Source organism: Dreissena polymorpha, chromosome 12, assembly GCF_020536995.1.
Source record: "Dreissena polymorpha isolate Duluth1 chromosome 12, UMN_Dpol_1.0, whole genome shotgun sequence".
Classification (NCBI taxonomy): Eukaryota; Metazoa; Mollusca; class Bivalvia; order Myida; family Dreissenidae; genus Dreissena; species Dreissena polymorpha.
The window spans coordinates 72,523,036-72,545,696 of record NC_068366.1 but is presented as its reverse complement, the minus strand read 5'-3'; the positions used below and the strand labels follow the sequence as shown (position 1 = coordinate 72,545,696).

Here is a 22,661-nt window from a genome sequence, read left to right as displayed (position 1 = left end):
ACCTTGGCAACATGTTCTACTGCAACCCCATCTGTTTCATGCACTTCTGTCAACACTTTTGTGTAATAAAGTATTGCTGCTTAAAGTTTTTTTGCAGAATTAAAGAAGAAAGAGAAAGAAACAGCGTTATTAAATTACATTAAATGGCGCTACTTTTCGTGTTGAGGAACAATGCTATTTTTAGAAAGATTCGTACGCGATAAACGAATGCAGTGGCTCCAAGGCGTAGCGATTATTTTTCATTATTTCTTGAAAAACGCGGTGAGTGGTGTCAGTGGTATGATGAACAGAAAAACAGGTTACTGCCTGATCGTTTTGTAATATATCAAACGGCAAGCCTCGCCGTTATTTTATTCCAAGCCTCGCCTGAGATATTAGAAAACGATCAGGCAGTAACCTGTTATTCTCTATATCTATATCGATATTTAAGATGTATTGTCCAATTGATTACGTCATTTAACTTCTGTAGTGCATGATGTGGTGGTGTTTAAAAAATAAACGTTTTTGTGATTTTTGACTTTAAACTATAATAAAATATGTACGTTATTGGTATCAAATTGTTTGTTTTGTTGAACCTGATTCATGTTGATAGAAATTGGGGACTTTATTGCAAATCCCACGTTACTCCAAACATTGATTGATATAAGAAATTCCTGTTGACCATTATATAAAAATATATCAGGCAACGTTATATCAGGCAGATATTAATGCGGTGGTATGATAAATTCAAAAATGGAACCTTTATTTCTGTTGATGATTTGAGTGAAACATACAATTTGAAAATCAATTACATACATTATATAGGGTTGATAAGAGCAATAGAAAAAAATGTTAAAAAATATTGTTTTTCCTGTCCCACCCAACACATGATTAAACCTTTTTTGCCCCCATTATTACAACTAATATTAGAACAGGAATCCGGTGCTAAAAGACTATACAATATTGTAAAAAGAAACAATGAACAACCTTCAGTTAAAGCAAAATGGGGTATAAAACTCAATACCATAATTAATGAAAATGAATGGAATTGTATTTTTGAACTACCCTTTTTAATAACAATTGATGTAAAGGTTCAGTGGTTCCAATACATAATAATTCATAGAATACTTGAAACAAATAGTCTATTGCACAAAATGAAAATAACTGATGATCCATTATATTCTTTTTGCAAACAAAGTGAGGAAAATTTAGAACATTTATTCTGGGAATGTCATATATCTAAAGCATTAATTAATGAGACATTACCAGAGCAACTGTTTCCTTTCATGAATAAGAAAACTTTTCTCCTTGGGTATTTAACAAAGGCAGCTAGAGCCCTAAATAATGTTATTTTGTTTATGAAACTATACTTATACAAGTGTTAAATGAGCAAATTAATTCCAAACATTACAGGAACCAAAATCTACATAAAGTATGAATATGATAATTTAAGAAAAATTTAAGAAAAATATCAATTTCAAAAAATAATTTAGAATCTTTTGACAGTGAATGGGAATTATTTACTACCATTGTAGAACAAACTGAGTATTTAAATTTAATTTTTTGTTATTGTTGTCTTTTTTACAACTTCAAATACTATGTTTTAAGTCAAAGAACCAATTGGTAATCTTATAGGTATAAGGACCAATGATTCATTAATCACATTTACATGTACGTATTTTTGTTTATCTATTCCTTTAATCTTTTGATTTTGCAAATTTTTATTTGCTTATTACATTTAATACATATGTGTTTACATTCTGGAAAATGCTTTTTTCAATCATTATTAAAGGCACCTATTATTGCATTGCTATGCATCTTTTCATCTGAAAATGCATATCCTATCTGCATATTACGCTTTATAAATACTTAAGATAAGGTATTATTGCTTTTTTATGTATTTTTTCATATGTAAATGCATATCCTATCTGCCAATTACAATTTATAAATACGTTAGTTATTTTCCGGTATACATGGAAAATGTTTTTTTTGATTTTTTGTCCCCTAATGGTTTCACCAGAGGGGACTTATGGTTTGCGCTCCGTCTGTCAGTCCGTCTGTCAGTCCGTCCGTCCGTCCGTCCGTCACACTTTTCTGGATCCTGCGATAACTTTCATAGTTCTTAATATTTTTTCATGAAACTTGAAACATGGATTGATGGCAATATGGACATTATGCACGTCATTTCATTTTGTTCCTACGTCAAAAATTCTGGTTGCTATGGCAACAAATAGACTAGAAAAACTGCTGAAAATGGTGGTTTTCTGGATCCTGCGATAACTTTAAAAGTTCTTAATATTTTTTCATGAAACTTGCAACATGGATAGATGGCAATATGGACATTATGCACGTCATTTCATTTTGTTCCTACGTCAAAAATTGTGGTTGCTCTGGCAACCAAATTAAAAAAAAAATCTGAAAATAGTGGAATTTCTGACAATGGTGGAGCCGGTAGGGGACAATATTGCTTGACAATAGCCTTGTTTATTTTACTTCTGTTCATATAAATACTTTTTAAGTGTTTTCCCAACACAAAATTACATGAAACTATCTTATATTTAGAGCCTCTCCTCAATTTGCTCTAATTTTGCAAATTTTAAATGTCCTGTGTCTTTTCCTTTTCATAATTGGATATATAATCTTGTAATCTTGTTATCAACATATAGTATTATTTACACTCTTATTAAGAGCATAATATTTGAGAGAAAGTGCATATGTTTTGTTAAATTAGATATATATTCTCCAACAAAGAAATACTGCCTGTGATCTTGTTATTAATATAGTATTATTAATTCTGTTAACAGCATAATATTTAGAGGAAATGCATATGTTTTTGTAAAATTTGATATATAATGGCCAACAAAGGAGTACTGCCTGCGATCTTATTATCAACATAGTATTTTTAATACTTTTAAAAGCATAATATTTAAAGGAAATGCATATGTTTTTTGTAAAATATTTCAATTTGTGTATTATGTTGAAGTTTTCTTTTCTTGTAAGGTAAATGTACACTAGAGATTTGTCCACTGTTGTATGATAACAACATTGTATGTCACCATTTATATGTATACAGATAACTTATTATGACCTTAGATGTGTGCATATGTGTTTCTATATGTACTTGATACCGGACATGAAATAAAATGTGTTGGAAAAAAAAAAAAAAATAAATACTTGAACTTGTTCATGTCTTCGTGTTAATATGCTTAAGAACAAGTACATTCCAAGTAAAACAGCTTACCCAGGTAGTTTATTTAAGCTATTGTTAACCCATAAATCCCAATATTTTTTTCGAACGCATTTCATTGATAGAGTGCAAATACTTAATTTTAGAATTAGAAAAGTAGCCAAATAATTTATAATATTATGCATTCCATGATGACAACAGATATTTATCCTTATTATCAAAGTGCATTTGCAACGCATTTAAGATATTAAAAAATATTATGTTAATTAAGTATGAGCTAAAAATGGTCAACGGTATACATAGCTTGGAGAAAATTAGTATATTATCAAAAATAGATATGCCGTTACTTTATTAAGACAAAAATCTCTACGTTGGAAGGGCAAATGACGCAAATCGTCAGGCTTGAAAAGCGTCAGTCGTACTGTTAGTCAACAATGTAGAAAATGTGTTGTTATGTTATATACTTGTACGCATTTAAATGTATATTGTTATTTTTCCAGTTTACCGCTCTGCATGTTTCGATTTTCGCCATAAATGCTATCCATATGAAGTGCTCACATTTAATAATAACCGGAATTCAGTGCATATTTAAAGTGACTCCTTACTGGGTGTATTTCGAAGTTTAGTAGTTCCGGTCGGGTCCGAAGAAGCATTTTCTGTAAGGACCCAGCACTCCTACCTAAATTCCATACGAGACTCGCGGAAGGTACGCCAAATTTTATTTAAAGTATCTTAGCTGGTATTCCAAGCTATTGAGTATATAGTAAAAGATATCATTTCCCTGGGGTGGTCTTGTGCTGTGGGGGACAACCGGAGTACCCGGATAAAACGTCACTTGTCCTTTATGGTGGCCAACAACCAAACTCACATGCTTCCGGGAACGGGGATGAATTAACCCGGATAACATATAGGTGTACAGCTAATGTAATTTTCACTGCGCTAACGGGACAGACAAAACTATTTCGTTCCAACGGAGCAGATCTTATATCTATGTGATCAAAATGTTTAAGCATATCGTTAATTTAAGAATGCTCCACAAGAAAACAGAATGGGTAACGGAACAATTGGTCATCGAATTAATATATATATGTTATCCCACATTGAAACTCTTATAGATGACTAGTACAGCGATTGTTTTACATTATGATACAGTATTAATAGTCTTATACGTATGTGTGGTTGATTTTTTACAGATTCGTGCCTATACACGAAATCATGCACAAGAACTCGACAAATTCTTTGTAAACGCCGCATGTTCTTCAAATATACTTTGATTAGTCTTAACAATGTTTATGTACCGTTATATAGAATTAACGACAAATAAAAAAAAATAATACAATATAACTATTTTAATTCAACATCCATATTTACTTTGTAAACAATCAACAACTTTTAATTAAGTATATGCTTTTCCATGTTCAATTTCGCAATATTTCAATCATCTGATAATCTTGTTTGTTTAGCGCACTCTGACGTATCCCGAAATGTTACCAATCCACATGTGCTTTTGACTCAAACCATTTTGTCTATAAATAGTAACAGCGTACCATGTGATTTACATTTTTCAAGATGGCGACGTTTATAGCAGTTCCGCTAAAACAAACATACGAAGTTGATATTGTTAAACCATTTAGAAGCTTTATACAAAACACTTTTAGTTCTGCAAATCCGGATGATTATAACACAGCCATAAGTGAATTTAGTAAACTCAGAAATCTGACAATCACGAAGTCAGTGGACAAACATGAATCAGCGTTGGAAGTTTTGTACAGGTAAAATGGGTGGGGTAAGACTAAGAATCGCTAGTTCTGGCTTCCATAACTTTAAATGTCGCTTTTTATGATTTTTGACTGGCGCGACAGGTCTGTCAATACTATATAAACTGTACGCTGAAGTTTCTTTAGCTAAAGAATCGCTAACATTTTCAACGAAATGAGTTTTACTTTCGGTTTATCCTTAAGGCATACAAATGATATCTTAGAAAAGTATTTTAATAATTCAAATAGAGTGACAGTAAAATTAAGAATGTTAAAATTGAAACTTGATTGTGTTTTTTAATCATTGTTTGTTTAATCTAATTTACCAAGTTATTTTAAAATATTTTGAAGATGTATTAACAATAATCACATCTATCTATCTATCTCATAGTACTGCCTCACGCCTCTCGCGAGTATTATGGGCAGGGTGCGCGTTGGCTGTTAGTAAAGTAAAAGAGTAAAAGCTGAGAAAGGTATCTTTCAGCAAATTAAGAATTTGTACAATAATAAGGATAGTGTTGTTAGGTTGTTAAGAGATTTAAAAGTCATATAGTATACAAGGGATAAAAAAAATGGATAAAAGCAATTCCCATGGGTTTAGTGGCTAAGTTGGGCTACTGCGCTACGTTAGCGTTACCGATCGCCGAAATCGCCATTGGCGATTACAATTCCTAGCTGGCGATTAAAAATAAGATTTTCATGAAATTGGCGATTGAGAAAAAAGAGACCCTATGCTTTACAAATGCACACTCTAAATGCCTGTTTTCAGGCCGTATCAATCGCCAGAAACATCGCTAAGATTACACAGATAACATCCTTACCGGAAAGGCCCCAGGGGATAATGACGACCGCCTAGGTCGATAATCCACATGGCTAATGTCTTAATTGGTCAAGCTTTACACTGCGACCAGACTTTTTTAACATTTGGGTTACTTGGCTATTTACGCGATGACTGAATCATTGAAGCGTGCCGTGTATGACCTATGCTATAGATGTTATGAATTTATGATTCAACGTTATCGAATCGACCAGTATGGAATTGTCGTTTAATCAGATGGGCGGAGTTATGGCATTGACATAGCCACTATAAACTAATTTCCCAAGACACAACGATTTTGTTTGGCTAAAAAAGTAGATAAGAGTTACTTCCCTTTACGGTCGCTATGCGACTTGAAAGACCGATTTAGAAAGTGAGTTGCAGATTCTGGGAAAAATGGATGCTGCGAGCGAAAATGGAAAGTCGAAGCAACATAAAATTAACACAATTCTTTAGAAAAGAAAGCGGACAGAATAATGTAAACTCAGGAAATGACCAAATGTTAGGTTCGCGATCGGAGGACGTCTAAAATAGTGCAGACGTGAATGCAGAATCAGAAACGTCTATACCTGTCAAGGTTCACGGTTTCGTCGTGAGTCTCACGGTTTTTGACGTGCAATGGCGGTCTCATGCTGACTTAGTTATTTCTAACGCATTTCTTCAAAAACAAAAAAAAAATGTTTGGATTTTATAAAATGTCGTATAATTACTTCCGAGACGGGCGGGCTGCTTTAGTGGTTTAAAACCTAAATACCACATGTACCGAAAACTGTTTAACGGTGTTAGTGTATCATTATCACTACGCCACTGGTGTCTATGTAAACAAATAAATTGGCTGCAAAATGTCAGCAAGTGGCTCACCAGCAAAGAAAACTTTTCAAGCAAAAAGAGCTAATTTCAGAAACAAATAGTCTTAATTTTGCTCAGAAAATAGCCCCAAAACGCACCACAGACAATCTAGGATCAAAAAAAAATCCGGGGGTGGGGGGGGGGGCATGCCGCCGGACCCCCCTAGATTTGGCGACTAAGTTTTTTTCCTTAGCGCCAACCTAGACTGCCTGCTTGAAGCTCTCACGGTCAGGCAGCATTGCGACGGGGTGGGGTAACCTGTTCCACAATACTGTGGTGTGGGGGAAGAAAGAGTACTTAAAGTAATCGTAACCTGTATGGACTTGACGAAGACTGAGGGGATGCATGTGTCTGTTTAACCTGGTTGGGGCTTCAAGATAAGATGGGAGGGATATTGCCACAAGATGGTGGTAGACTTTGTAGAAAAGGACGAGTTTGGCATCTATGCATCTGTTCTCAAGGGTGCGCCAGTTGAGTGTATTTTGAAGTTGTGTGACACTGGTGTAATGGGAGTAGTCATTTTTTACCCATCTGACTGCTCGCCGCTGAATCATTTCTATGTTGTGTTTGTTGACCTGAGTGTGTGGTGACCATATGGGGGAAGCATATTCAAGTTGGGGACGTACTAGTGTTTGATAGGATAGTGATTTGACCTTTTCATGTTTTGTCTTGATGTTACGTTTGAGGAGACCTAATGTTTTGTTTGCATTTGTTGTGATCCTGGAGATATGTGTGTTCCAACTTAAATCATGGCAAATGTCAACACCAAGGTATTTTGCGTCCTTAACTGGGGATAGGATTTGACCATGAAGCTTGTATTGGTGCGCAATGGGCTTACGATTCCGTGTGACATGGAAAACCTGACACTTGCCAGGGTTAAACTCCATGTCCCATAGCTCTTCCCATTTCTCTAGTTTACTGAGATCGTCTTGTAAACTTTGACAGTCCGCCTCGGATGTCACTGTTAGATAGATGGCAGTGTCATCAGCAAAGAGGCGAACACATGATTCTGTAATAACTTAATATTCATTATTAGTACATGTTTTGGAATAATGATGTAGAATAAATCCTATTAACAAAGGTATACCTCAAAGTTTTTTAATGGAATGGTGATAAATTAATTGTATGCATTTTACATGTATAACTTGAAACTAGTACAGTACAGTCCACGCGTTTTCGCCAATTTCCCTCGCTACTGCACAGGCAGTATCTCCAAGGGAGAAAAAGAAAATCCCCCGATACACGACGTTTGCATGATTTGGGACTCCGCAGTTAAAGATCGGCAAAATTGATAAGCTGACGCAGCGGCCCTTGGCGTTGGCAATGCGGTGGAATCTCCGTGTTTAACGAGATAACAATCAATTTAACTTTGTTTGACTTCCTGATTTTCAAATAAAATTACATTTATTGCAAGTACATGTAATAATATATATATATATATATATATATATATATATATATATATATATATATATATATATATATATATATAATAAATACAATTATAAAACCAACCAAGATAGATTGCTCCCCACGTGGTTGTAGAAGTAGTTGTTGTTGTATAGAAAACTCGTTGATTTACCACAAACAAAATGTCTTTAAACTGATACTTACCAATAAATATAATCACAGTTTTCAACAGTGTTTTTATTTTGTTAATTTAATCCAAAGTTTTCATGTTAGCAGGTGTTTTTTCTATACTGAACATGTAAACAAATGACTGAGGACCCTATTAAAAGTCTTGCAAATCTGTGTGAATTGACAGTTTGACGTTATCAAAGGAAAGCCGCTTCCTGTCTGAAGGCAAAACTTACTCAGGTAAACACGTTCAACGAATGCATAAGGAATGGTTTTAATTGTCAAAACAAAGTCAATTCTCTAATCGCTACTGCATTTCTTTTCTCTTTGTAGGTAGGTTATTTCATTGATTGCTAAAAGAAGGTGGTAACTATTGAGTTGATAGTTGCATTAAATATTCACATTTGTATTCTAGTTGCGTTGACATTCAAAACAATGTTTACCAGTAATTATGGACCAAATCGGCAGAGTGATATTCACACATGTTAATCCCTTTTCAGGTTTTTTTCAGCACTGTCTGCGCATCCGGAAAATGGAGGCATTCCCAATGCAAACGGACTTGATGCCAGACCAAAATTATAACAAAAATGCCCAATTTCCATAATTTTTTTTTTTATATATATTTTTTTTATAGGAAGAAGTGACTTATGATTATTAAATTTTTAATGTTCCAACTTGTCCAGCTGATGTGTATCATACCAACAAGCACTGCTGTGGTTGAGCAAGGATTCATTACCATGAACCTGCTGTGCTTTCCATTTCACAGCACATTCACACAAACCAAACTGACTCATCTGATGCTTACCTGCATTAAATGTCAAAATAACAAATAAAAACAAATTATTTGTTAAACCTCTGACTTATTTAAAGCGAGACTATACGATTTTTATATGTGTTAAATTGTAATATCGTCGCTGTCGTTCTCAAACCTCGTAGCTCCAAAATTTTCAAAATATTTTTTTCGTCTTTTCCAAATATATTAAGTCTGGCGCGTGTTTTGTGCTATATCTTGTAGCTATATGCTACACCAATCAGAGCCCTTGAAAAAGCCATGTGACGAAATGTTGTAGAATGATTGTTGGCATTTTTCCCGGCGAAAAGTCGTAGCGATGCCATTTCACCTATACGTACGTCGTTTTGTTTGGACAAATTTGACAAAAACGTTTTTATAATTTTGTTTATTTGCAACTACGAGGTTTCCTATCAGGACGAATTGTCGTTTTTTTCTCTCTCCTGAAAAGTTGGCATTTTACAGCTACGAGGTTTGAGAACGATAGCGACGATATATTGATACAAAATATGTTACAATAACACAAAATTGGCAAGAACAATTATACACGGCAGACGAATTTCATAAAATGCAGCAAAGACAAATTAGCGCCCCGAGCGGATCGTAAAGAAGATATAACTGAAATATTCGTCTTTTTATTAGGATCGAAGTTAGTGTTCGTGTGTTGTATGAATAGATATTGTTCAAGGAAATTTAAATGATCCGTTAAACTAAATTTAGATTCACACCGTACAGGCATGATATACATGCTGGCGAGTTCGACTGTACAGTCATTTTCGATTCAGAATTAAATATCTGGCTTACTTTGCATTTTTTGACACATGTTCTTCTCAACTTGTATTTTAATTTATATTGAAACATATGTATAATAAGTGTTTTAGACATTTTATATAATTTGTAAATATTTGACAAAATCGTATTGTCTTGCTTTAAGCATGATAAATTCACAATGTTTTTCCCAAAATGAGCTGTTTCATCGAAGCAAAAATTCCCAAAATAGACAATTTTGTCTATAAAAAATTCCCAATTTGGTCAGACTCCTTTTCCTAAAATAGGCAGAAAAACCCCTGCTTTTGTCAAAACACAGCAGACTGCAGTCTACACAATAGGTCAGTAGACATGCTTTTCGTGTTTTCATAACGTCAAACACTTAATCCAGTTCCGCCCAGATGTCTTCTTTAATCAGTTTACAGTACAATTACTGTTAAAACAATTACTCTACTAAAATACAGTAAAGATAAAGATTCGGCGTGTTCGATTTGAAATTATTCCGGAGGAGATATAAACTTATTTGCGATATAATTTTGTTAAAAAATACCAAAGAAACGTATAACCGAAATCAACAGAGTTCTCTGCGCTACAAAGTTTGTATAAAAAAATCAATACACGCACGTTCATTGCAGCATAATTTTTGAGTGCTTTTGTCGGGAAATATACATGATGACTGTATACTGGAAGCATTTGTAAACGTTGTGTTAAAGGGATCTTTTCACGCTTTGGTAAATTGACAAAAATGAAAAAAGTTGTTTCAGATTTGCAAATTTTCGTTTTAGTTATGATATTTGTGAGGAAACAGTAATACTGAACATTTACCATGGTATAATATAGTCATAATATGCATCTTTTGACGATTTTAAAACCTCAAAATTATAAAGCGTTGCAACGCGAAACGATTGAATAATTCGGAGAGTTCTGTTTTTGTCGTTAAATTTTGTGAAACTACGAAGATTGCTTATATAAGGTATAAAATACGTTACTAAGTGTACTCGGCGGAATAGCTCAGTAGGCTAAAGCGTTTTTACTTCAGGACTCTGGCAGGACTCCAGGGGTCACTGGTTCGAAACCTGCTCCGGGCAATGTTCTTTTCCTTTTTTTGATTTTATTCTTCATTTTTTACTGAAGCTTTTACGATCCAATGTTTATATTTATCAATATAAAGCATTTAATGAATAAGTTAAAAAATGCCAAAATCTGTGAAAAGGCCCCTTTAACATTAATAATCATAGTGTGTTTCGGATTACTAATTATTATTCTCATTTGGAAATTTTACGGAACATTTATTCTTGTGTTATATGTGTTATGATTTAAATATTAATTTGTCAAAACGCTTGACATGTCGTATATTCATTCATATTGTAGACGTACCTGTGAATTAAAAAACATAATTTTTATACGTATTAATTTTCTATACAATTATCTTTATTAGCTCGGCTGTTTGCGGAGAAAACTCCGAGGTATTGTCATAGCCTCTTCGCTAAAACCTTTACATTGGCTCTAAAATTAAAGTGCTTTCACCTAAAACTTTGAAACTTCATATGTTAATGCACCTTGGTGAGTTCTAACTTCTACACGCCACACCCATTTTTGGGTCACTAGGTCAAAGGTCAAGGTCACTGTGACCTCTAATATAAAACTTTAACTTTGCCTCTAACATCATAGGACATAGTGCTTCCACCTACAACTTTGAAACTTCATAAATTATGTACATGCACCTTGATGAGTTCTACATGCCACACCCATTTTTGGGTCACAAGGTCAAAGGTCAAGGTCACTGTGACCTCTTAAAAGAAATATATTTTTTTTTTAAATTCTGACAAGCTTTCGCAGCCAAGCGAGGCACCCGTTATGTGGTGCTCTTGTTTTATATGCCACAGTATTTAAACAAGTTTTAATTACAATGTTTTTATTTTTGGCATTCCCAGTAGCACACTGCTAACGCCGTGTTGTGGGGCGATCGCTGATAAGAACGTAAATTGTCTGCATTTACCGACTAGGCTAAAGTTATACACGCCGCAGGTGTAAGCGAACTCGGCGGAATGCGGAGCATTTTAGCCAGTTCACCTCGCTTTCCAACTCCTCGTAAACACTCTCTAGCAGAAAAAAAAACGCGAAGGGAGCGCGTTTTTGGGGGAAAACTTGTGGTCTGTATTGTATTATTGCATTATGAATAAAAATAATAATTTACAAATTAATTTTATACCCTGAAACTGGTATTATTGCAATACTAAAGGAAATAATTAACGTCTCAACACTATGTTAATATATTGCTTGTTTGATTGAACAGACAATCATATCTGATTACTTTATTTCATAATTTCTAATTTGAAATGAAAAACTAAGTTTTAACTGTACACTTGTCACTACAAATACAACACCATAGAAATTCATTCTTATTTATTATCACATCGGGTATTCCCACTGTAAATTGGTTCAATACCACTCATATTAAATCCTACTCTAATAAACAAACATCTGACATGCCATCAAAAGCACCAATAAATAAAGTTTGTAACACTTGAAATATAAGTAATTAAAGACACAAAATTGAATGAATATCACAATTGTTTGAAAAGTGGTCCAAATTTGTTATTTTTCATAAAAAATAAATAAATAAAATTGTTAGGGTAACTATTGAGTAAGACTTACTTAAGAACCAGCAAGATGATGCACACATAGGGTAAAAGATTCCAAAAAGTTTAGAAGTTGAATTGGGAATTTTATTTCAATATGGATTTTTTTTATAGATTTGAGCTTCAAACGAGAATTTGCATCATTTCATTCATTTGTGAACTTTTTATTACAAAGAATGTATTGATATTGGAAGCAATAGAAGTTTTCTTGCATATTTAACAAGTAGATTGCCCAGAATTGTTTTGGCATAATGGTTATATATTTGTTGATAATGACTTCCTTTGTTTGGCAAAACAAAAACAAAATCATTATGTTGTTGTTTTTTTTCCAAAATAAATGATGCTCTTGTAATTATTACTCTTCTGATATTGGTTTCTGTATTTAATTATTTTTCACTTAAAGTCTAAAGAACCAGTTAAATTCTAAATTGAAAATGATACATTCATAAGGCATATAATCACCTGAAATCTTTTCAAGAGATTAACATGCTCAAAAGTAAGGCAAACGTAAATCAATCATGTTGTGTTGTAATATATTTTTGTGATTGTTTGCAAAATGATATATAATAATTGGTTATATGTTGATGTATGATATAATTAACCCAGAATAGTAGACTGCCATTACTTACTTGTGATGATTTATTTTAAGGTTTTCAATTCACATTTACTTCTTTTAGGTATTACGATCAGTTAACAGCTATTGAGAACAAGCTTCCAATATCAGAAAATCAGGTAAATATGTGCTGCAGGTAAACTAATGTAGCTAGCTTAAATATTTGCTTGTGATATCTTAATAATCTGATTGAGCAAACATAACATATATGAAATGAACAGTTACATTATTTGCAATGATGTTTGGAGGAGTAATTGATGTGACTAGATGTTGTCAGTTTACACTGAATTATGTAATAAGCCAAGTTTTGTGGGTACAGTTTTCCTCCTTTGTTTCAAAAATTACATCTGAGAAATAAAATATCACTTTCAAATGTGCTTTTATGTGCAGTTGTGAAACCCATTCTCATAAAAGAAAATTAGTCACAGAGTTTTGACTCTTTAAGTTCGTTATTAAATGTTTTCAATTTATTAATGTAAACAGAGGAATAACATGGCCCCCTGAATAATAAAACAGGTAGAATGTTATAATGAAAGAACATGACCTTAAACCAGTGACCTTTGGATTAAAAGGCTTTTTCCTTAACCACTCAACTATCGAACTTTTTCTATATATGTTGAATTTTTTGTATTTTATATAATTGATCCATGTTTGTCCAAAGTACGTGGATTGGTTACAACAGAAACACTCCAAATTATTCAATCGTTTTGCGTTTGTATCAATTGATAATTGCATAATTACAAGTGACGATTGATCACTCATAAAGTGTATTTTTGTTATGTGTCTATGTCATTAGTGTTATTTCATTCCCTTATGTAAGTGTGTTTTTATGTCCCCCACTATAGTAGTGGGGGACATATTGTTTTTGCCCTGTCCGTTGGTTGGTCTGTTGCTTGGTTGGTTGGTTGGTTTGCGCCAACTTTAACATTTTGCAATAACTTTTGCTTTATTAAAGATAGCAACTTCATATTTGGCATGCATGTGTATCTCATGAAGCTGCACATTTTGAGTGGTGAAAGGTCAAGGTCATCCTTCAAGGTCAGAGGTCAAATATATGTGGCCCAAATCGCTTATTTTATGAAAACTTTTGCAATATTGAAGATAGCAACTTGATATTTGGCATTCATGTGTATCTCATGGAGCTGCACATTTTGAGTGGTGAAAGGTAAAGGTCATTCTTTAAGGTCAGAGGTCAAATATATGTGGCCTAAATCGCTTATTTTATGAATACTTTTGCAATATTGAAGATAGCAACTTGATATTTGGCATGCATGTGTATCTCATGGAGCTGCACATTTTGAGTGGTGAAAGGTCAAGGTCATCCTTCAAGGTCAAATATATGGGTCAAAATTGCTCATGTAATGTCACTTCTGCAATATTGAGCTAGCAATTTTATATTTGAAATGCGTGTGTATCTCAAGGAGCTGCACATTTTGAGTGGTGAAGGGTCAAGGTCATCCTTCAAGGTCAAACGTCATATAGGGGGACATTGTGTTTCACAAACACATCTTGTTTTAATCTGTGACAAACAGTTTGAAAATTGTCATTTTAACCATCTATGAACAAGTCAATTAAAGTTGTACTTGTAAGAAAACAGACCCAATAATATCACTAGTTTCAAAGTAGACATTGCATGAATGATGAAATTTTGATATCTGAAAACAGTAAATGTACTTTGTGCTGCATTCATATTATCTTTGTAAGCAAAACTATTGTGATAAAGGTATACAATCAATTGTTCTCCTGTTTTATAACAATCATATTTTGTTGATTTGTTTACAGATTAGGGTCCAATTCAAGTGGAGAGATGCATTTGACAAAGGATCCTTCTTTGTTGGGAAGAATACATTGTGTAAGAATTGTAAACATTTTATTTTGTGTCTATGTATCTGTATTGAGTTTGTAATACTGCTGATCTATGATTTCTCAAAATAGCTTGAAGTTCAGAAATAACTGTGAGATATCCCTAGTTTTACATAAAAATATGGACATTTTTAGTTTCAATGTTCAATATATCATTACCAGTATATAAAAAATGAATCATATATCTATCAGCCATTCAAATTTTCAATGATTTGTTGATATTTGATGAAATTGAATTAAGCCTTGTACATCTTGCAAGAGGTGTCAACACTTTGAGTAAAGCAATTCATGTACAAATATTTATTGGGACAAAACACAACATAGACATTTTTTTAGCTCACCTGAGCACAACGTGCTCATGGTGAGCTTTTGTGATAGCTTTTTGTCCGTCATGCAGTGTGCGTTATGCGGCGTCAACATTTGCCTTGTTAACTCTCTAGAGGCCACTTTTATTGTTCAATGTTCATGAAATTTGGTCAGAAGATTGGTTTCAATGATATCTTGGATGAGTTCGAAAATGGTTACGTTTGCTTGTAAAAAATGGCTGCCAAGGGGCTGGGCATTTTTCCTTATATGGCTATATATGGCTATAGTAAAATCTTTTTAACACTCTAGAGGCCACATTTATTGTCTGATCTTCATTAAACTTGGTCAGAAGATTCATCCCAATAATATCTTGGATGAGTTCGCAAATGATGCCGGTTGGTTGAAAAACATGGCCGCCAGGGGGCGGGACATTTTTCCTTATATGGCCATTGTAAAACCTTGTTAACACTCTAGAGGCCACATTTATTTTCCAATCATCATGAAACTTGCTCAGAAGATTTGTCCCACTGATATCTTGGATGAGTTCAGAAATGTTAACCTTTGCTTCAAAAACATGGCTGCCAAGGGGCGGGGCATTTTTCCTTATATGGCTATAGTAAAATCTTGTTAACACTCTAGAGGCCACATTTATTGTCCAATCTTCATGAAACTTTGTCAGAAGATTTATCCCAATAATATCTTAGACGAGTTCGAAAATGATGCCGGTTGGTTTAAAAACATGGCCGCCAGGGGGCGGGGCATTTTTCCTTATATGGCTATATATAGTAAAACCTTGTTAACACTCTAGAGGCCACATTTATTGTCCAATCTTGATGAAATATGGTCAGAAGATTTGTATTAAGGATTGCTTGGATGAGTTGGAAAATGGTTACCTTTGCTTGAAAAACATGGCTACCAAGGGGCGGGGCATTTTTCCTTATATGGCTATATAAGGCTATAGTAAAATCTTGTTAACACTCTAGAGGCCACATTTATAGTGCGATCTTCATGAAACTCGGTCAGAAGATTCATCCCAATAATATCTTGGACAAGTTCAAAAATGATGCCGGTTGGTTGAAAAACATGGCCACCACGGGGGCAGGGCTATTTTCCTTATATGACTATAGTAAAACCATGTTAACACTCTAGAGGTTACATTTATTTTCTGATCATCATGAAACTTGGTCAGAAGATTTGTCCCAATGATGTCTTGGATGAGTTCGAAAATGGTTACGTTTGCTTGTAAAAAATGGCTGCCAAGGGGCTGGGCATTTTTCCTTATATGGCTATATATGGCTATAGTAAAATCTTTTTAACACTCTAGAGGCCACATTTATTGTCTGATCTTCATAAAACTTGGTCAGAAGATTCATCCCAATAATATCTTGGATGAGTTCGCAAATGATGCCGGTTGGTTGAAAAACATGGCCGCCAGGGGGCGGGACATTTTTCCTTATATGGCTATTGTAAAACCTTGTTAACACTCTAGAGGCCACATTTATTTTCCAATCATCATGAAACTTGCTCAGAAGATTTGTCCCACTGATATCTTGGATGAGTTCAGAAATGTTAACCTTTGCTTCAAAAACATGGCTGCCAAGGGGCGGGGCATTTTTCCTTATATGGCTATAGTAAAATCTTGTTAACACTCTAGAGGCCACATTTATTGTCCAATCTTCATGAAACTTTGTCAGAAGATTTATCCCAATAATATCTTAGACGAGTTCGAAAATGATGCCGGTTGGTTTAAAAACATGGCCGCCAGGGGGCGGGGCATTTTTCCTTTTATGGCTATATATAGTAAAACCTTGTTAACACTCTAGAGGCCACATTTATTGTCCAATCTTGATGAAATATGGTCAGAAGATTTGTATTAAGGATTGCTTGGATGAGTTGGAAAATGGTTACCTTTGCTTGAAAAACATGGCTACCAAGGGGCGGGGCATTTTTCCTTATATGGCTATATAAGGCTATAGTAAAATCTTGTTAACACTCTAGAGGCCACATTTATAGTGCGATCTTCATGAAACTCGGTCAGAAGATTCATCCCAATAATATCTTGGACAAGTTCAAAAATGATGCCGGTTGGTTGAAAAACATGGCCACCACGGGGGCAGGGCTATTTTCCTTATATGACTATAGTAAAACCATGTTAACAGTCTAGAGGTTACATTTATTTTCTGATCATCATGAAACTTGGTCAGAAGATTTGTCCCAATGATGTCTTGGATGAGTTCGAAAATGGTTTTGGTTGCTTTAAAAACATGGCCACCAGGGGTGGGGCATTTTTCCTTATATGGCTATTACATGTATGGCTATAGTAAAACCTTGTTAACACTCTAGAGGCTACATTTATTGTCCAATCTTTATGAAATTTGGTCAGAAGATTGGTCTCAATGATATCTTGGATGCTTTCGAAAATAATTATGTTTGCTTGAAAAAAAAAGGCTTCCAAGGGGCGGGGCATTTTTCCTTATATGGATATAGTAAAATCTTGTTAATACTCTAGAGGCCACATTTACTGTCTGATCTTCATGAAACTTGATCAGAAGATTCATCCCGATCATATCTTGGACGAGTTCAAACATGATGCCAGTTGGTTGAAAAACATGGCTGCCAGGGGGCGGGGCATTTTTCCTTATATGGCTATAGTAAAACCTTGTTAAGATTCTAGAGGCCAGTTCGTGAAACTTGGTCAGAAGATTTGTCCCAATAATATCTTGTTATCCTAGGTGAGCGACTTTAGGCCTTTCAGGCCCTCTTGTTTAATTTAATCTTCGACTTATTGATTTTATATAAAATAAAAAAGGTTAAGTCGGAATTATTGTCATCTTTGCAAACCCAGAACCTTGATCATAAAGAGTTCTAGATTTCAAAAGTCAGCTGTCGATTAAATTTTCATGGACTTCTTCTTGTTCTTATACTATAATACTTTATTACAATTTGTATTGTATTTGATTCCTTTGCTTACTTGACAATACACTACAATAATAATTATGCCCCCTTTGCAAATGCAGGGGTATATTACTATGCATTGTCACCTAAATTGATGTTCTGTCCATAAACCATTAAGCTTTTGCATGATATCGAAGCAGTTATTTGAAATTATATATTAGATGAAATCATTGTTTTAAAAATATCAATACGTGATGATACCTGATAAAAAGTGACAGTTTTTATTGATAAGCGAATCTGTTTCTCAGGGGTTTTTCAGCACTGTCTGCGCCTCTGGAAATTGGAGGCATTCCCAATGCAAACGGACCTGATCCCAAACCGAAATTATAACAAAAATTCCCAATTTCCAAAAAACAAATTTTTTCCTTTTTTTGGAAAGAAGTGTCTTATGACTTATGATTATTAGATTTTTAATGTTCCAACTTGTCCACCTGATGTGTATCATACCAACAAGCACTAATGTGGTTGAGCGAGGATTCAGCACCATGAACCTGCTGTGCTCCCCATTTCACAGCACATTCACACAAACCAAACTTACTCATCTGATGCTTACCTGCATTTAAGGTCAAAATAACAAATAAAAACAAATTTATTTGTTAAACCTCGCATTATAAATTCACAATGTTTTCCCAAAATGATCCGTTTCATCAAAGCAAAAATTCCCAAAATGGACAATTTTGTCGATAAAAAATGCCCAATTTGGTCAGACTCCTTTTCCCAAAATAGACAGAAAAACACCTGTGTCTGTATTATTTAAGAGCAGTCTGGTTAGATGAGAGATATTGCATGTTGTCTAAATGTTACAGCGCTGGCATCTGGTGCCTATGAGAAGATATGTCTGCTGTACAACATTGCAGCATTGATGACGCAGATTGCGGAAGTACATAATCATGAGAGTGACGAAGGACTCAAGACATCAGCAAAATATTTTCAGGTAGAAAAAGTATCTTGTATTTTTTTTCCAACCATTTCCTGCGTGAAAGTCCTATTCATTGGAAAAAACATAGCTGTTTTACTTGAAATTGGTTTTATACCTGTTAATTTATTACAAGAGATCAGTTAATATGCGATGGTTAAGTTATGTGAAATAATTTTTATGCTCCCCCAATTTTTTTTTGAGATGAGCATATAGTCGCCGCTTCGTCTGTCCGTGCTTGTGTTGGTCCGTCCGTCTGTCTGTGCACAATTTTTGTCCGGGTTATTTCTCTGCAATTAATGACCAAAATTCAAAACTTTATGGGAAGCTTCACTACCAAGAGGAGATGTGCATATTATAAGCCGGTTCTTGGCAGGATGATTTTTATGCCCCCGGATCGAAAGATCGGGGTATATTGTTTTTGGCCTGTCTGTCATTGTATGTGTGTGTGTCCCAAAACTTTAACCAAAACTTTAACCTTCTTCATAACTTTTGCAATATTGTACGTAGCAACTTGATAGTGAAAGGTCAATGTCAATCGTAGCGACGTGAAAGGTCAATGTTAAGGTCATCCTTCAAGGTAAAAGGTTAAATATATGTGTTCCAAAACTTTAACCAAAACTTTAACCTTCTTCATAACTTTTGCAATATTGAACGTAGCAACTTGATATTTGACATGCATGTGTATCTCATGGAGCTGCACATTTTGAGTGGTGAAAGGTCAACGTCATCCTTCAAGGTCAAAGGTCAATATAAAAATTCAAAACTTTAACCAAAACTATAACCTTCTTCATAACTTTTGCAATACTGTGAAACCATTTATTTTTGACAGCACAAAATTTCGTCATTTTTATAAAAATGACGATTTCGTCAGCACTTAAATTCGCCGATTTCTGATTTTGAATTTAAAAAAAAATGCGTCAGTCACTATCCGATTTGTGTGTAATACATATTCGCGATCAATCGCAGTTGCGAAAAATCGTGGTACGAATGCGGGAACACACTTGAGAATCACTGCAGGAGGTGGGGCCTGTTTGTCACATGCCAATTAACTAGTCTTTTGTTATCAAGGGACAGTAATGGACCCTCTTAATGTATGCCATTCACACGTTTATTGTTATGATTAGCGGACAAGTGGGATCAAATAACCGTTAACGAGTGTTTGTAACAACGAAGCCAATTGCCAATTAGTCTTAAAGCTGGACCGATTTAAAAACAATTGTCCATGTTGTGTTGATGAAACAATGTTGTTTCCTGTTTTTTTGCTCTCTAAATGAAATGAAGTATGTTTTTGCAAGCAAATCAAACTAGTCACTTTTGTTTATTTTCTTGGGTATGTGTTCTAGTTGGTATGATTTTTATTAAAATGCTGTCGATACCGTTTTAAAACTGTTTGTGTTATACGATAGAGGTTTCAGTTTGTGAAGTGTTTTTTATTCAAATAAAATGCTTTTTTATTCTGATATCAACATTAAAATTATAAACTCTGTGTGTGTGTTTGTTCTTAAAAAGTAAACTACCGGTATATAAATCAATAATGTCAATAATTTAAAAATAAATAAATTGATGCATCTAAAATAGTAATAAGTGTGGTTAAACGCAAACAATCAAACAACAAACAGCAATTAAAATATTCTTTATTAATTTGTGATAAATACGCATGTTGATCACACATCGTCATCTTTTCATTTGGTTTCTGTCTTTCATCGGCATTCGCTGCGTGATGGCTAATATGCAACACCCCTGAAAAACACAATGCACCTAATGGGTAATAAAGTTATAAACAATTAGCGCTAATTCATTACCATTCTACATAAACGAAGTCAACGCATTCGATACAGCTGTACTGCACACGCGTTTTAAAGAAGTGTAACGTGTCAGTTAAGTACCTTGTGTAATCTACATCCCTTTGTGTCAAAACCGGATTAATCTTGATTACGAAACAGCAGTGAATGTGTGCATGGATTATGTTGAAATTTAATGCCTCATGTCTACGGTAAAGTTTTAAAATATTGTTCAACTTAGTGTTTGTTTTTGTTCAAACATAGAGCATGATTGATCGTAAGGATCTTAAATTCGCCGATCGGTCGACTGACGAAATTTTTGAAAATTAATGCCTGACGATTAATAATGGTTTCACAGTATTGAATGTAGCAATTTGATATTTGGCATGCATGTGTTTCTCATGAAGCTGCACATTTTGAGTGGTGAAAGGTCAAGGTCAATGTCATCCTTCAAGGTCAAAGGTCAATATAAAAATTCAAAACTTTAACCAAAACTTTAACCTTCTTCATAACTTTTGCAATATTGAACATAGCAACTTGATATTTGACATGCATGTGTATCTCATGGAGCTGCACATTTTGAGTGGTGGAAGTTAAAGGTCAAGATCATCCTTCAAGGTCAAAGGTCAAAAAATAATAATTTCAAAGCGGCGTTCTCATGAAGCTGCACATTTTGAGTGGTGGAAGTTCAAGGACAAGGTCATCCTTCAAGGTCAAAGGTCAATTTTTTTATGCCACTGGATCAAAAGATTGGGGAATTTGTTTTTGGCCTGTCTGTCATTGTATGTGTGTGTGTGTGTGTGTCCCAAAACTTTAACCAAAACTTAAAACCTTGGTCATAACTTTTGCATTATTGAAGATAGCAACTTGATATTTGGCATGCATGTGTATCTCATGGAGCTGCACATTTTGAGTGGTGAAAGGTCAAGGTCATCCTTCAAGGTCAAAGGTCAAAAAAATAATTCAAAGTGGCGCATTAGGGGGCATTGTGTTTCTGACAAACACATCTCTTGTTCACAGAGTTATGGCCCTTTGAAATTTTCCATTAACTGAACATATAGTGCAATCCTTGTCCCCCCAACTACTAGACGTTTCCTTTTATCTGAATATATTGTGCAATATTGTGACAAAAAAAAACTTTGGGGAGCATCACCCGTCTCCGACGGTTTCTTGTTTAAGTTGTCAAGAACAAATTTAGTGTTTTAAGACTTCCATTCTGCCAGATCATATGTTCCTGTTTTTTAGCTCACCTGAGCGATAGCTCGAGGTGAGCTATTGTGATCACTCAGTGTCCGGCGTCCGTCCGTCCGTCTGTCTGTCTGTAAACAATTTGTAAACATCTTCTTCTTCTAAACCATTGAGCCAATTTCAACTTAATTTCATGTGGAGCATCCCTAGGTCATGGGACAAAAGAATTGTTAAAAAAAATTTGATCACATAACCAAGATGGCCGCCATGACCATATATGGTAAAAACCTTAAAAAATCTTCTTGTCAGAAACCGCTCATTAGATTTTCAAAAAATTTCACAGGGATGACCTTTGAAGGCTCCCCTGAAAAAGTTGTTCAAAGAAATTTGATTCGTCAAAAAACATGGCCGCAGGAGCTCGTTGAACTTTGCATGTTTATTCGTTTTTGCCTATTTTGTGAAAACTTTCAAAAATCTTCCACATTTTTTGTCCGATCCTTTCCAAATTTGCACAGTGTCTTTATATCAATAAGGACACGAACCCTACAAAACATGAGCATTATTGGTCCATGAAGTACAGAATTACCTCCCCTTGAATTGAGAAAATGGTGTTTATGCAATGAAGTCCAAATTTTTCATCCTATTCTTTCCAAACTTGTAAGGATTTAG

The 22,661-nt window shown here is 34.4% G+C and overlaps 1 protein-coding gene across 1 annotated transcript in view; it reads left to right on the top strand.

Moving 5' to 3' along the window:
- Positions 1 to 4,712: 4,712 nt before the first annotated feature.
- Positions 4,713 to 22,661, top strand: part of LOC127854136 (programmed cell death 6-interacting protein-like) — a 55,456-nt gene continuing 37,507 nt past the window's right edge. Inside the window, 4 exon segments of the mRNA XM_052389139.1 lie at positions 4,713 to 4,938; positions 13,045 to 13,099; positions 14,763 to 14,832; positions 18,911 to 19,038. Of these exon segments, the coding sequence (XP_052245099.1) occupies positions 4,736 to 4,938; positions 13,045 to 13,099; positions 14,763 to 14,832; positions 18,911 to 19,038 (456 nt within the window). The 5' untranslated portion in view covers positions 4,713 to 4,735.